Source organism: Pseudoliparis swirei, chromosome 23 (genome assembly GCF_029220125.1).
Source record: "Pseudoliparis swirei isolate HS2019 ecotype Mariana Trench chromosome 23, NWPU_hadal_v1, whole genome shotgun sequence".
NCBI classification, from domain to species: domain Eukaryota; kingdom Metazoa; phylum Chordata; class Actinopteri; order Perciformes; family Liparidae; genus Pseudoliparis; species Pseudoliparis swirei.
The window spans coordinates 12842180-12857060 of record NC_079410.1 but is presented as its reverse complement, the minus strand read 5'-3'; the positions used below and the strand labels follow the sequence as shown (position 1 = coordinate 12857060).

Below are 14881 nucleotides of genomic sequence, written 5' to 3'. Positions count from 1 at the left end.
ACTTCTCAGCGACTTATGAAGAGCAATAGTCCAGGCTTCTTCGTTCTGTGCGCTGCTGCCGGAGCAGTACAGCCTCCTGTTGTTGCAGCTTTGTGTATTGCACCGACAGCTTGGACAGCTCTGCTCAGTGGTCCAGCAGAATTCAATTCAGTTTATTTATATAGCCCAATTTCACAAATTACAAATTTGTCTCAGAGTGTTTGTGCAATGGTGTCTCATCCTTTGCTTCACCAAGTGCAAACTATGCGTTTGATGTTTTTCAATTGAAAAGAAAATCCATTCTCAGTTGAGGCATTCTTGGACATTCAGGAACATCTTTAGTTGTCTGGCTTTTTGGTGTAAATCTTATCCCAGTTTGTACATGCGCCCCTTAAACCTTTGGCAAAGGTTTACAGCACCAGCAGTCTGGTGTTGCGTGTCTCTTAAGAATGGCAGAGGATCAGATGAGGAAGCTGTGTGATGTAATGATTTATATCTTTAGTGCAGAGGGAGCCGTAGTCAATTTTGTGAGTTTTGTTATTTCACACCAGAGGGAGCAAAATAAGGCTTCACCGCTGAGCCTAAAAAACATATAAGGGTGAGAAATCTGCGCCCCTTTAACCTTTTAGCAAATGACAAGTTGAGGTGGCACGCATAGAAAGATCCTCTCATTCCAAAACACAAGTATTTTCACAACGAAATCACCATCTGGTATTTATCTAGGTGAATAAGAGTGGTGTGAAAATAGTAGGCAAACGCTTACGGTTTCCCTTTCCTAATGAGTATCACATGACGACCGCTAACTGCAGAAATGGAGAGTTATTTCCTCTCCTGCATGCATGTGCAGGATGTGAGGGCCAGTCGGCCATTGGCGGTTGTCTTTGCGATGTGTTCATATGCAACTTTTTGACCAAGTCACAGGCGGCGTGAGGCCACGCAGCTGTTCTGCAGATAGTTCTTCGATATTGGTTTGGTGTGTCTGGGCTTTATGAACAAATACTATGGCGAAGTTCTACACAGGCCGGATAGGTTGAACCAGTATGCGCACATTTCAGAGTGCGGCCGAAGGCTGTGGTGAAACCTATTAGCGAGCTAAGCTCATAAAATGGATTATGATGCATAATCTTAACTTTATCAACCGCCCTGACTGTCAAGACGAAGCCTGCATTGACTGCATACGGATGGATAGTTGACTTGTGAGTGAAATAACACAACACCAGAGGACTTTTGGTAACGTCTAATTTCCTTCTGTATCATACATCATGGTTTTGTCCTCATTTTGGAGTCACCAGTCGTGCTGAGTTAGCTGCATTTAAATGTGCACTGATGCACTCCACAAGCGCAGTCAGAATTAGGACATGTTACATTAGTCGGTCCCATGAGGAGATACTGAAATGAAATGGAAGAATGTAACAGATTTGTTGATGTGGAGACACATCTGTGTGTGTGTGTGTGTGTGTGTGTGTGTGTGTGTGTGTGTGTGAACAGAGGATTACTCTGTGTGCCTCCCCACACTGAATATATATATAAAGTATACATGAGATGTGATATGATTTATCTTCTGCAATTCCAGACTTCCTGTTGGGGAATAATTTAAAGGAACGGTGTGTGTGATTTATTGGCATCTCAAGTTGAGGTTGCAGACAGCATGTAAAACCAGGACCCTTCGCTCGTCCCTTCCTTTCCAAACACAGAACCAGAAGACAGCAGCGGATTGAATGAGGTTTCAATTGTGTTTACATGTTCATGCTTGTTGAACATATATATTGTCGGATTTGTACTTCATGTTTTATTGCAGAAACACAAACAAGCGTAGTTGCCGTCATCTCAAGTATTCTGTACTTCACCTGTTCAGTCCCCGTCGCCGCCTCTCTGCTCGCTGAGTTATTGTGTGTCTGTGCTTGTGTCTTAGCTTTTTGTGTAGTTGGAGGAGCTCAGTAGGACAGAGAAAGCAGTGGATATGCTCTCTTCATGATATTAAACTACACCAAAAAGTACTAATTAAAAGCACCAGTAACGTCGAAGCTCATTAATACTTTGAACTTTAATAATCCAGGGCTTGTTTAATAACAGATTTAGGTACATTTAGGTTATGCAAAAATGCAAATGGCTCTCATCGCCCCTTCTGAGCTTGGCGGCGCAAGATGGCGGACTCCGTGGAAGTCATATAATACATAGGCCTACTGAATCTCAGTTTAATGTCAATATATATTAATGAAAACATATTATTTAATTCCATTTCTGCCTATTAATTACCCTCAATGTTACACACAGAACCTTTAAAGATGTACTTTTCGTGTCATGGTAATGCCATTCAATAGATGTGTGCCTAAGCAGAGAATGAAGGAGCTCTCCCTCTGTTGGCTGCAAGTGTTTTAGTGCATGTTCTGCACTGCTGTTATACAGTGGTTACAGCTGATAACGACATCCGATGTAGTTTGAACCGTTAATGCCGTTAGCATCGTTAATTGCGAGCCGCCGGCTCGCTGCGGAAATGTTGAGAGCCGTTGAGAGGCAATTGAAATGCACATGAAATGTACCTTTAAATAACGCAACTTCCGTTATAATTAATTATCCATTCACTTTTGCAAAGTTATAAAACCTGTCATTCATTTACACTGCCCTGTGTTTCTTTTTTGTCAAAGTGAAAGGTAAATAAAAATGTCCTATTGCAAACAAACTGTACCCTTGACTTGTCTTTCACTTTTTTCCCTTAAAAGCTTCCAGCCTGATCCCTTTGGTCCTCCCCCCTTTGCCTCGCTTCAGATCAATGTTTTCCGCCTTGAAATAAGGAGATTACCCAAACACACTCTCCCCCACCCTCCCCAGCTTTACAGACGGCTTGCTCAGATCAGGTTATTCTTCAAATTCTTCCCTGTAACTCATGCTCTTTACATCCCAATTACGTCTGTGTTGTGCTTGAGCAAATCCGGTAAATTTGCCACCGTCTAGTGTCACGTATAATCACATTGTCTTTCAGACCATGCAAATAGGTCTACTTAGGACGGTCTGTGTGAAAAAGTTGTCTGCAGGGTCAGATATGGCTTCTATTTCCTAGATTAATTGGTTCGTACCACTGTTTCAAAGCTTTACCACTCTCGGTCAAATGTCAGATTTATAAGTCACCTGTCTTATTTGCCAATTTATAATATTCTGTATTATATTCTAAAATGCGCATATGAGGCATGAAGAAAAAAGCCATTACAAAATAGAATAATTTATTGTAGAGAGCTACCGTGAATAGGTCCATAATGTATCCTTCATGATGTATACAGTGATGTTCACATTGGAAATTTGACAGATGATAATTTGGAGTGACTGTCTAATTTTATACACTATGGGTCCAACTCCAGCACAGTAATGTCCCATTCAACTTTTGTAAAGAACCAGCATATTCAAAAAGACTCGTAGAAAACATCTTGTCATAACATATGCATACGTGTGTACGGTGAGTATGAAACACATTGTCATCATATCAATGCTATGTGACGCCGTAACATGTTCAACACTTAACTCACATGACGGTTCTTGGTGATGTATTTCATGTACAATACTTGTGTCTTGTTGCTGTCAATCATTACATAAAGTTTATTAAATAAACATAGATACACCGCCAGGCTGACCTCTTCTCCAGCCTCATGAACAAATACATAATATCACCTTTGTTATTTTGAATTTTATTCTCCGTAAGATTCACGTTGTCTTATTTTTTGTCTCGTCAAGAAAACACATTCCTTAAAAAAAGCGATGACAATGATATATTCCAGTTCACTGTTCTTTATGTTGCAGTCCTCTTGTTCTTCTTTGACAGCTATTAATAGCAAATTGTTATGTGGTTGTGATGGGATATAATAATTTGAACCAAGAAGAGTTGTGCTTTTGGTCCTTAGTATTCTGTCATAACAAAAAAGAAAATGGATGCACATCACAAAAGGCTGTACATCTACTGACATGAGTACCAGCACACGATAAACACATTACGATAAATGTGCCATAATGCTTTAATGTGATTCATAACATTGTCACTAGTGATGCTCTGAAAATGTTTATCTTGAAGCTGACTGATATACATATCTGTTAAACAATATGAGTACACATAGCAAACACATAATGCAGTTCCAACAATGTTCAGGCAGAGTGAGAAGGTCAAATGCAGCCGAGGGCCACAGTGACCGCAAGCGCCGAAGTCAGAGTCCGTTTCTCATTATCAGTTCGTCCTTTTCCAAAAATCACATTATTCCATAAGAGTTGGTTTTTCCATTGTCCGTTCTCAGCAAGCCAAGTGGTCCATACTCTACATGGTTCTCAGGTGGGGTTTTTTTCTTCATAAAGCTCTCATATTACATTTAGCAAGCAAGCAAGACGCTTTCAACAAAGCGACACAAGTACATAAATTACACAAAACAAAGAACAACAAGACAAACAACAAATAACATAGTACAACATTTCAAACAGTAAGAAGTGCTAAGTAAGTGCCAAAGAAGTGCTGAGTTAAGTTTAAGTGTGTGTAGTATAATGTTGTGTTTTTTTCAGTGTGTTAGCGGAAAATCTAGAGACTTCTGCTCTGTGCTTCTGTCCTGAGGGAGCCAGGGCCCCAGGGGAGCGGACAGCCAGCAAACAGGATTAGTGAGTGATTAGAGAGAGGTGCAGGAGAGCACGATTGTGGAGGGTGTTGCACTGTCTGCGCCACGGTGACGTGCCGGGTGTGAATGTGTACGGATGCCGGATCCCCCCCGGCCCGACGCGTCGACCAGGACCAGTGTTTTTTTGCGTTTTTCCAGCAGCCACCAGCACCAGTGGACAGCGGAGGAAGGCGGAGTGTGTGGGTGTGGTGGTGAACTGGAGGCTAGTCGAGCTGCTGGCTGCTGGATGAGCTGCTGGGATGGGCTGCCTTAGCAGGTAGACCAGCCACCAGGAGGAGGAGTTAGGAGAGTTGAAATGACCAATGACCAGAGCCTGGATCCGCCGCCCTCTTCTGAGTAAGAAGAAGTATTTTCTCCTGATGTTGTGCAGCATGCAGCTAGGGGCAGGCGTCGTCAGGTTGATGTTGGTTTTCAGGGAGAGAGTTGTGTCAGTGAGTCACCGAGGGTTCCTGGCAGTCGGGTAGGGGCCAAACAGAGCTGTTGTGATAGTCAGGTGGTGTGTGTGGGGGCCTTTCCCTGGAAGGAATAGTAGCTCAGTCTAGATGAGGGGGAGAGAGAGGAGTGAGAGAGAGAAGGAAAGAAGTAAGAGTATCATGACTTCTCTGTCTGGATGTTAAAAAGTCCCAGAAGGATGAGCGGGGGGCGTGTTCCTTTCGTCGATAGGAGAGGTCTAAGCTAGCTCAAGAAATCTCCCAAAGAACCAGGGGGACGGTAGAGAACAACAATATTACAGTGTTTTTAAACCAGCTTTTTCGTTTTTTCAGAACCTTGGATTCTGTATTCCCTTATATGGTTGTACCTTCAAATAAATGTACTTAAGCAATGCATAAAATCTTTCAAATGATTGTCTTTTCATAAAATACAATGCACATCGACGAACCATTCATACGGGCAACACACAGCCATTCACACACACTCTTCACAGAGGAGAAAACGCTATTCAAGATGCTTGCAATGCTTAATATTGAGCAACAACTCTGTCAAATAGACAGAAAAGAAACCAAAAAAAGAGAGAAAAAGAGCTAAATACAAACAAACAAACCAACAACAACATAATCAAATACTCGTCCTCAGGGTCTTGTTATTGGTAGGAGAGCTGTGTGTCAAACGAAAGAGGAGAAGCCCGCGGTAGGTGTCGGAGCGGCACAGCCCAGGCTGCTGGGGGGGCGGTACAGGGTGCTGTGCTGGCTGGGGGGTTCAGAGGACAGCAGGGAGGGGGTGGGAGTCCGGCTTCCCTGAGACCTGAACAGAGTGCCCTGGCACTGGGGCTGTGGGGACGGGGCGCTCTGGGGCACGAGGGGGGGCAGAGGGGGCACCGGTGGTGGCTGCTGCCGTGGCTCCTGCTCCACCACGGGCTCCGGCTGGGAGTAGCCGTATGCCGGCGGACGAGAGACGCCTTTCTGCTGCCGCCGCCACGAGTTGTAGTAGGTGGGGTCGCTGATGTAGTGGTTGACGAAAGAGTGCGTCTTCTGCCGGCTCTGGTCCATCTCGTATTCGCTGTCGCTGCCCTGCGAGTCAATCAGGGGAGAGAGCTTTGAGAATGTGAGACGTACGTTTCTGTTTACTACAGAGGCAGCGGAAATTGCCATGCTATCAATTCAAGGCCAATTCCACTACTGCACAAAACGGGGTCATAACACAGCCGGATATATCTACTGAAAGACAACTGGAAATCTATGAATCTGTGTGTAACTCTACAGGGCAGATAATCACTACTATTGAGCATCTTTCACACAGCAGCTCATACCTCTGTGGAGCACAGAAGTGATAAGTGTACACAAGAGAGACCTAGAATTGGACAAAGACAATGTTTACAGGATTGATTTGTTTTTGCTGTAATAATAAACCTTCAGTCTGGTACGTGACTAATGTTTGTCTGGGTGAATCCTGTCGCCCTTCCAGCACACAGTGGCTGAGAAACACAAACAGTTTAGAAGGAGAAAAAGAAAGCAAATTCCAGACTCGGCACATTTGCATGGCTGACAAGTGCCGGCCCATCTCTTGCTCTATTGAGACACGACAGCTTAACAGATGTTGAAGTACCATTTATTTGCCCAAGTGACAGGTAAACAGCGGAAGGAAAAGAATAACACCAGTTTGTGTCTCCCATGAGAGCAGAGTTTGTTCAAACTGGGTTGAACAATGTTTTGACTGCAAGTACCACGGAGAACAGATGTTCACAAACTGCTACACTCAGCTTCTCTGCCTTATCAATTCATCCAATTCCCTGTCCCCTCACTGGACCTCCCCATTCCTACACATACATACACACTGAGCGGCGACCCAGCAGCCAAGATTAATACAACATTTCCTGTTTGAGGAAAATTAATGAGTTGTGAAGACATTTCAAGACAAACGAGATCTGAGAATTGGCCCCGTACTTCCTTCCCATGCAAGAGAGATCAGTATTAAGTCAGATCCAGAGATGTCAGCCATGACTTAACAGAGGATGTTAAATGTTGAAGTTATTTACTTGAGGCAAATGTCTAGCTGACAGTCATATTTAAATATTATGCTTCATAATGAAACATTGATCAAGTTTTAGCGTCTAGAAACGCAGCAATTATGACCCCAACATGAATAGGAGGTTATCAAGAAGACAGACGGGGAATGTGACAACAGTAAAAGTCATGCAAGAAAAGTATTTTAAATTTGTTTTGGAAAGGTTACGACTCAAACTATCTAATTTGACTTTCTAATTAAGTTTATTTCCTATTCCAGAGCTGGAGTGGACATGGACTGTGAGCCAGGGTCAGTGCTTACCTGAGAGTCAGATATCTCAGAGGGCTTCTCGGTCAAACTGCTGCTCTCTGCCGGGATCAGGTCATTGTACTTAGTGCTGACGTCCTCATCTGAGTAGTTCAGGCTTCCAGGACTGGGTCTGGGTGGAGACCTGGACAGATGTAGTAAATGAGAAAGAGAAAGAGTGTCTGTGAGAGATAGAAAGCAAAGCTGAGAGAGAGAGCTAATAGTTGTAAGAGAAAACATTTTCATTTGATAATCGATATTAGTTTTTCTAAAGCTCTCTCCAGAACACATTTGAGAAGACATAAAACGCCTCGTCATTCTTGTGAGTGACACCGATCTGATGAGTGAAATGTCCAGGAGAAGTTTACATCCACGTCAGAATGTCATTAGCGATTTAAGTGACGTTAGCATATGAGTTCTTGACTCATGGCCAAACACGTGTTTTGTGAAGTCACAGTGACCTTCTAATCAGTCCAACCTTCAGTGCAAGTGGACATTTTCATACAATTTGAAGAGATTTGCTCAAGGTCTTCCTGAGACATGGCGTTAGGGAGAATGGACCAGACACACAACCCCAAATCATGTCTGCCACCGACACAGAGGCATAAAAAACTAGAACGGGCACTTGGTAGAGCGCATACCTTCGCATATCACAAGATTGGGCATTGAATTATGAACATTTTGGCATTAGTTGCATGCCAATTGGACAAAAATGTATCGTGCTATGGTAAAAAAAAGATTTTGACCTTTCCATGACCTTTGACCCGATTGATCCCAAAATCTAATCAAATGGTCCCCGGATAATAACCAATCATCCCACCAAATTCCATGTGATTCAAGAAGATTTGACCTGTTCATGACCTTTGACCTTGACCTTTGACCCGATCGATCCCAAAATCTAATCAACTGGTCCCCGGATAATAAATAATCATCCCACCAAATTTCATGCGATTCGGTTCAATACTTTTTGAGTTCTGCGAAAGATTTTGACCTGTTCATGACCTTTGACCTTTGACCCGATCGATCCCAAAATCTAATCAACTGGTCCCCGGATAATAAACAATCATCCCACCAAATTTCATTCGATTCGGTTCAATACTTTGAGTTTTGCGAATAACACGCATACAAATAAATAAATAAATAAATACACGGCGATCAAAACATAACCTTCCGGCATTTTCAATGCGAAGGTAATGAAGACTCTCCACATCGCACGGGGCTTCAGTGGGATCAATATGCACAGATTCAGCATACAGTCTTTGATCATGAAAATTAAAACAATAGCTTTGATGATGATGTTCAGACAAGCAAAGAAAGTATTTTTGTATGCATTCCTGGAGGCATTTTGGTCGCCGGTCTTGTTCTTTTGCCATTTGAACGTTCTGCCTGAGTTCAGTTCACGTCAACCATCATGCAAAAAACAAACATGCCCTATGAAAACATATAAGCATCTTCAAGAAAGGATTCTTTGCGGCGATGAGAACTGAATGGCTGCACAGATCGAGTCAGTCAGAGACTTAGACCTCCTGCAGAAAGGCTGTGTAACTAAGCGTGGCCCAGAGTTCTTTCATGAGCGTAGGTCAAGTAAAAGACTGCGTGCTGCTTTTATCTCCAGTCATTAAGTCCATAAAGTGAAGCAGAGAGAAACATCTGTGCAGACAATTATTTTCTTCTTCAGCAGTAATGACTTTGCTGTGTTCAAGGTCTGCTGGGATTGAATTGGATGGTCAGAGGGCAAACAGTGGACCACTACTCCTCACATCAATTCAATTCAATTCAATTCAGTTTATTTGTATAGCCCAATTTCACAAATTACAAATTTGTCTCAGAGTGCTTTACAATCTGTACACATAGACATCCCTGCCCCAAAACCTCACATCGGACCAGGAAAAACTCCCAAATAACCCTTCAGGGGGAAAAAAAGGGAAGAAACCTGCAGGAGAGCAACAGAGGAGGATCCCTCTCCAGGATGGACAGATGCAATAGATGTAATGTGTACAGAAGGACAGATTTAGAGTTAAATACATTCAATGAATGTGACAGAGTGTATGAATAGTTCATAGTAGGCATATTCCACGATGGAGACCTCCACGATCCATCAGGCAGATGGCGGTGGGGAGGAGGAGTGAGCGGAGTCTCAACAGTGGGCGGAGTCTCAACAGGACAGTGGCGTAGTCAGGAGCAGGAATTCCACGACCCAGACCTCGATGATCCATCAGGCAGATAGGATCTATGCCGTCTCATAGGGTCCGATGACCCCATGAGACGTGAAGTCAAGGACTCCGGGAGAAAGCAGAGTTAGTAACGTGTGATTGAGTGATGAAAATTCATCCTTAAGGAGAGAAAAAGTGGAGATAGGTACTCAGTGCATCCTATACGTCCCCGGCAGCTATAAGCCTATAGCAGCATATCAAGGGGCTGGACCAGGTGAACCTGATTCAGCCCTAACTATAAGCTCTGTCAAAGAGGAAGGTCTTAAGTCTACTCTTAAACGAGGTGACTGTGTCTGCCTCCCGGACTGAAGGTGGAAGCTGGTTCCATAAAGAGGAGCTTGATAACTAAAGGCTCTGGCTCCCATTCTACTTTTAAGACTCTAGGAACTACAAGTAGTCCCGCATTTAGTGAGCGTAGCTCTCTAGTGGGCAATATGGTACGACAAGCTCCTTAAGATATGATGGTGCATCACCAATCAAGGCTTTGTAGGTTAAGAGAAGAATTTTAAAAGTGATTCTTGATTTTACTGGGAGCCAGTGCAGAGCAGCTAGTGCAGGAGTGATGTGATCTCTTTTCTTAGTTTTAGTGAGAACACGAGCTGCAGCATTCTGGATCAACTGGAGGGACCTAAGAGACTTATTAGAGCAGCCTGATAATAAGGAGTTGCAGTAATCCAGTCTCAAGTAACGAACGTGAACCAATTTTTCTGCATCTTTTGAGACAAGATGTGCCTGATTTTGAAATATTACGTAGATGAAAGAATGCAGTCCTTGAGATTTGCTTTACGTGGGAGTTAAAGGACAAGTCCCGATCAAAGATCTCGCCAAGATTCTTTACAGTGGTGTTGGATGCCAGGGCAATGCCGTCTACAGTATCCACATCACCAGATAATTGATCTCTGAGGTGCTCGCGAGATTAATATTTGTTTTGTTTTTTTTGGTTTATCAAAGTCAAGAAGTTTCCATGTTTTATGTTTTTAAGACTTGCTTGAATTTTTAAGTTAGTTGGTCTCTCTCTCTTTTTTCGATAGATGATATAGAGTAGTATCATCTATACAAAACAATGAAAGTTTATTTCCTGATAATATTGCCCAAAGGAAGCATGTATAAGGTAAATAAAATTGGTCCAAGCACAGAACCTTGTGGAACTCCGTGATTAACGTTGGTGGTTATCAGTGGGCTCAGCAGGCTAACACAGCATTAAGAGAAGAGTTTGCTCGGTTGGTTTTGGAAAGACTTGAGAATTTGTATAAACTAGGCATGACGTGAAATTAAATTTTTAACTTATCTGTGATGGAAAACGTTGTATGTGGGGGCATAAAACACTGTGATGACAAGTGTAATATGAAGGCATAAAGCGGACAACCTTGATGGCTTCTCATAAATACAAATTAATATCTTCTAAGATATATGCGGGAGCTAAATCACTGGGAATGATAAGGAACAGGAAGCTTCGAAGACAGAACATGACAACGACCATGAAAGGGTTGACACGACAACGAGACATCTCCTCTGGGTTAAAGAGGATGACGTGAGGAGGCGGACTGTGAAAAAGCAACAACAACCATCTACCGTACTTAGAATTCAGACATGGTTGAGTCAGACACTAAAAGGATGGGGCCATGTGAGCGTAGGGGAGGGGCCATGGATCCCACTATACCGATCACACTCCAACATGCTGCCAGTGAGCTATGAATTATTTAGGAGCACTGGGTTTTTTCTCCCATTGCATTATCCGTCTTTTTCATCCCGCTTTCCCTCAGCCCTTCAAATATCCCGTAGGGAGCCCTCCCACTCCTCTTCCTCAGTCCACAGATCATTAGCAGGGAGTACAGTACCAGATTGGATCTCTTCAAAAGAGACGGAGCAACTCAAGACCCTTTGATCCCCTTCTCGGCCTCTTTGGTCAAGGAGAAAACAGCACAGATTCCACTGCCCTTAACGCACCCCTTCTAGCACATTCCGCCGTAATGTGCAAAAGACAACAACTTTTTGTGGTTGTGACAAGCAGCAGACTCTGGTCTCCCATCCCCCAACACTACCGCATGACAAGCCACCCTATCACCAATCATTTGTGACCCATGTCTTTACGCAGGACATTCCCTTTGTTGTTTGTGCTGCAGAGATTGTGTAAATCCCTTTTATCTAATGTTTACCTAAACATTACCAACGAGCCGGCCTGTCAAAGTCCCGCTGACTGGGGGAAGGACATGGTCACATACCAACGGCGGTGTACTTTATGTTGAGACGGCTCTCACAGCACTGCACTCGAGAGAAACTCTGGGCTGGAAACCAAGAGAAAATGGACGGCTCTGACCCATAAGCACCCTTTGTCCAGAGCGGTGATGGACAGACAAAGAGCAATGCAGAAGCTCATGAATGCTAATTCGCTGGTATTGTGCTGCCCCCTTATATAAATTGTTGCTCCACACAAACACTGAATATCAACGAGGGGAGCGGAGGGAGGCTCAAATCGGCAGCTGGGCTCCCCGAGGCTGGATTCGCTCTCTCAAGGCCGACATTGAGGGAAGAGGGGGGGGGGACACAGGCAACCACGTTATTTATTATTCCCGTCTGTAACACAAGCACCGTTGCTGAGAGCTCGCGACTGACCGTGTGTAGATGCCGTTCTTGCGGCAAAAGGAGTTCTTCACAGAGAGGCGTCGGTTGTTGAGCTCCAGAGTTGGGAAGCGCCCCTCGTCCAGGCGCACCATCTCCCCGTGGGTCAGAGGCAGAGCCGTGCAGTTGGAGTGGTTGCCTGGACAGGGGTATGAGGACGACACTGTGTGGGTTGTGGAGTGAAATGAGTGATTTGTGATCTTCAGTCAAATCTAGATCTAGTCAAACACCACACAATAACGCTCAAGTGAAAGGCTTCAACTTGCATAGATATATAACTCGATTTTCTTTTTCGGAACAGGAAAAACACAAAATATGTGAGAAACAGAACTTTAATTGATCACATCTTTAATTGCATGTACAAAATGAAGAAGTACAGATTGTTTGTGACATGGCCTCGAGCAACAATTCAACAAATCAGCTTCATGGCTGAGAACATTGGGGAGGGGCCAAAAGGGGCCAAGAAGCCCTCTGTGGCCCCTCACAAACACAGTCCTTGTCTCAACTGGTCTCACAAGCCCTATTTACTGACCCTGGTAACCCTGGCACCTTGCTAAATGCTGACTAAGCTAAAAAGTCAATGACAAGTTGCTTCCGGAAGGCTTGAGCTGACTGCAGGGTGACTAGTCCACTTTTCAAAGATAATAATAATAACAATCATATATTTTATATAGCGCTTCTCAAGTCGCCCGAAGTCGCTTTACAGAGTCCAGAAGTCATACACACACACAGTCATACCGGTGGTGGTAAGCTACATCAGAAGCCACAGCTGCCCTGGGGCAGACTGACGGAAGCGTGGCAGCCAATCAGCACCTACGGCCCCTCCGACCAGCACCAACATTCATTCACATCCATACGAACCGGGGTGAGGCTGCGGTGCATGTCTTTATGATGGTGGGGGAAACCGGAGTACCCGGAGTAAACCCACGCAGACACGAGGAGAACATGCAAACTCCACACAGAAAGGACCTGGAACGACCGGGATTCGAACCCAGGGCCTTCTTGCTGTGAGGCGACAGTGCTAACCACTGAGCCACCGTGCTGCCCTTGAGATTAGCCCCAGATGCCCTCACTGTGATAACGTGCCAACTATTATGTGAAGTATTAGGTCCACTAACATTGATTCACTTGTGTTTTTGGGTTGGAACTCTGATTAAGAGTTTCCAGGAGCAGAAATGTCACCTCGGATAATTCACAATCATGAAAATCGGCTTCTTGATACAGTGGTGGGAGAGCCGCTGCTGCTGTCGTTATATAATTACTCTCTGTCTGACTAATAATCATGAGCATTAAACCACTGCCAAGACATTCATCCCAGTATTGATCCTCACTGCAGTTAAACATGAACAATAATGTTTATTCACCTGCCTATGTCAGCTGTATCACCGGTAGACTGTACGTTCATCTTTCCCCTGTCAGCCAAACATTGTAAAGAAAGCCACGGTAATTTGTCTAATTGTGTGAGCCTTCACAATCCCATTTTCTAAACGAAACTTTAAAAGCTCAATCGTTAAAACGCAATTCTCAGCAGAGCTGTCGAAAAGGAAGACAAATTCCACTCAATAACCTAAGTTGCAGAATTACAAAGAGAAACATTAGCAGCGGGTTTAGCAGACAAACGTGTTTCCTACCTGAATCTGTTTTTTTGGTGTATTTTTTACTCTGGCCTCGGATGATGAGGATGAAAACAAGGAGGAGGATGAAGATGAGGCCCACGAGGGCGATCACCACCAGGAACCACCACTCCTCATAAAACGGAGACACTTTCTGGGCTGAAGACAACGAATAACAGACATTACCAAACACACAATATTATTTTGTTGACATATAATGGCTTTATTTGTCAGATTAAAGTACCTGATATAGAGGGGGAGGGGGCGCTGGGTGATCCATAGCCATAGTCGTTGACTGCAATTACTCGAAAGTCATAGGTGACCCCTTCTCGCAGCATGTCCAGGTTAAGTGTGTAGGATGTCACTTCTTTGGGAATGTCTTTGATAAGGATATCCCACAATCCTTCATCTGCAGGCAAGATGAGAACATATATAACTAGAACGGGCACTCGGTAGAACGCATACCTTCGCATATCACAAGATTGGGCATTGAATTATGAACATTTTGGCATTAGTTGCATGCCAATTGGATAAAAATCGACCGCACTATTGTAAAAATAAGATTTTGACATTTTCATGACCTTGACCTTGACCTTTGACCCGATTGATCCCAAAATCTAATCAAATGGTCCCCGGATAATAACCAATCATCCCGCCAAATTTCATGCGATTTGGTTTAATACTTTTTGTGTTATGCGAGTAACACGCATACAAATCAATAAATAAATAAATGGCGATCAAAACATAACCTTTCGCATTTTCAATGCGAAGGTAAAAAGGAAATACCAGTGGAGATAAAGGAAGCCAAAGACTGTTTATGGATGTAGCCTACCTGAGGGTCTGGCCTCGATGACGTATCGCGTGATGGGTGCACGGCCTTGATCACCGCTGGTCCAATGCAACGTGAGGGCCGTGCCATACCGAGAAATAAAGGGTTCTCCGGGAGGGCCTGGGGATCCTTGGGAGGACAAAAATGGTGGACAGTTATAACAGTGGCCTCCCTGATTCTAAAAGATGTTATTATTGGCATGGATATCAGAAGAAAAGCAGCAATGTGTCACAGAGT

General features: G+C 43.8%; 1 protein-coding gene across 7 annotated transcripts in view; it reads right to left on the bottom strand.

Moving 5' to 3' along the window:
- Window positions 1-5348: 5348 nt before the first annotated feature.
- sdk2a (sidekick cell adhesion molecule 2a) overlaps window positions 5349-14881 on the bottom strand; it is a 105873-nt gene continuing 96340 nt past the window's right edge. For 2 of the 7 annotated variants that reach the window (XM_056407660.1, XM_056407661.1), the window contains exons 40-46: window positions 14648-14773; window positions 14060-14224; window positions 13834-13974; window positions 12197-12365; window positions 7386-7515; window positions 6370-6410; window positions 5349-6130 (exon numbers count right to left, since the gene is read on the bottom strand). In XM_056407660.1, the coding sequence (XP_056263635.1) occupies window positions 5704-6130; window positions 6370-6410; window positions 7386-7515; window positions 12197-12365; window positions 13834-13974; window positions 14060-14224; window positions 14648-14773 (1199 nt within the window). In that variant the 3' untranslated portion in view covers window positions 5349-5703. Of the gene's footprint in view, window positions 6131-6369; window positions 6411-7385; window positions 7516-12196; window positions 12366-13833; window positions 13975-14059; window positions 14225-14647; window positions 14774-14881 lie in introns of those variants that run through there. The other 5 variants (XM_056407663.1, XM_056407670.1, XM_056407662.1 and 2 more) reach the window with 4 other exon arrangements.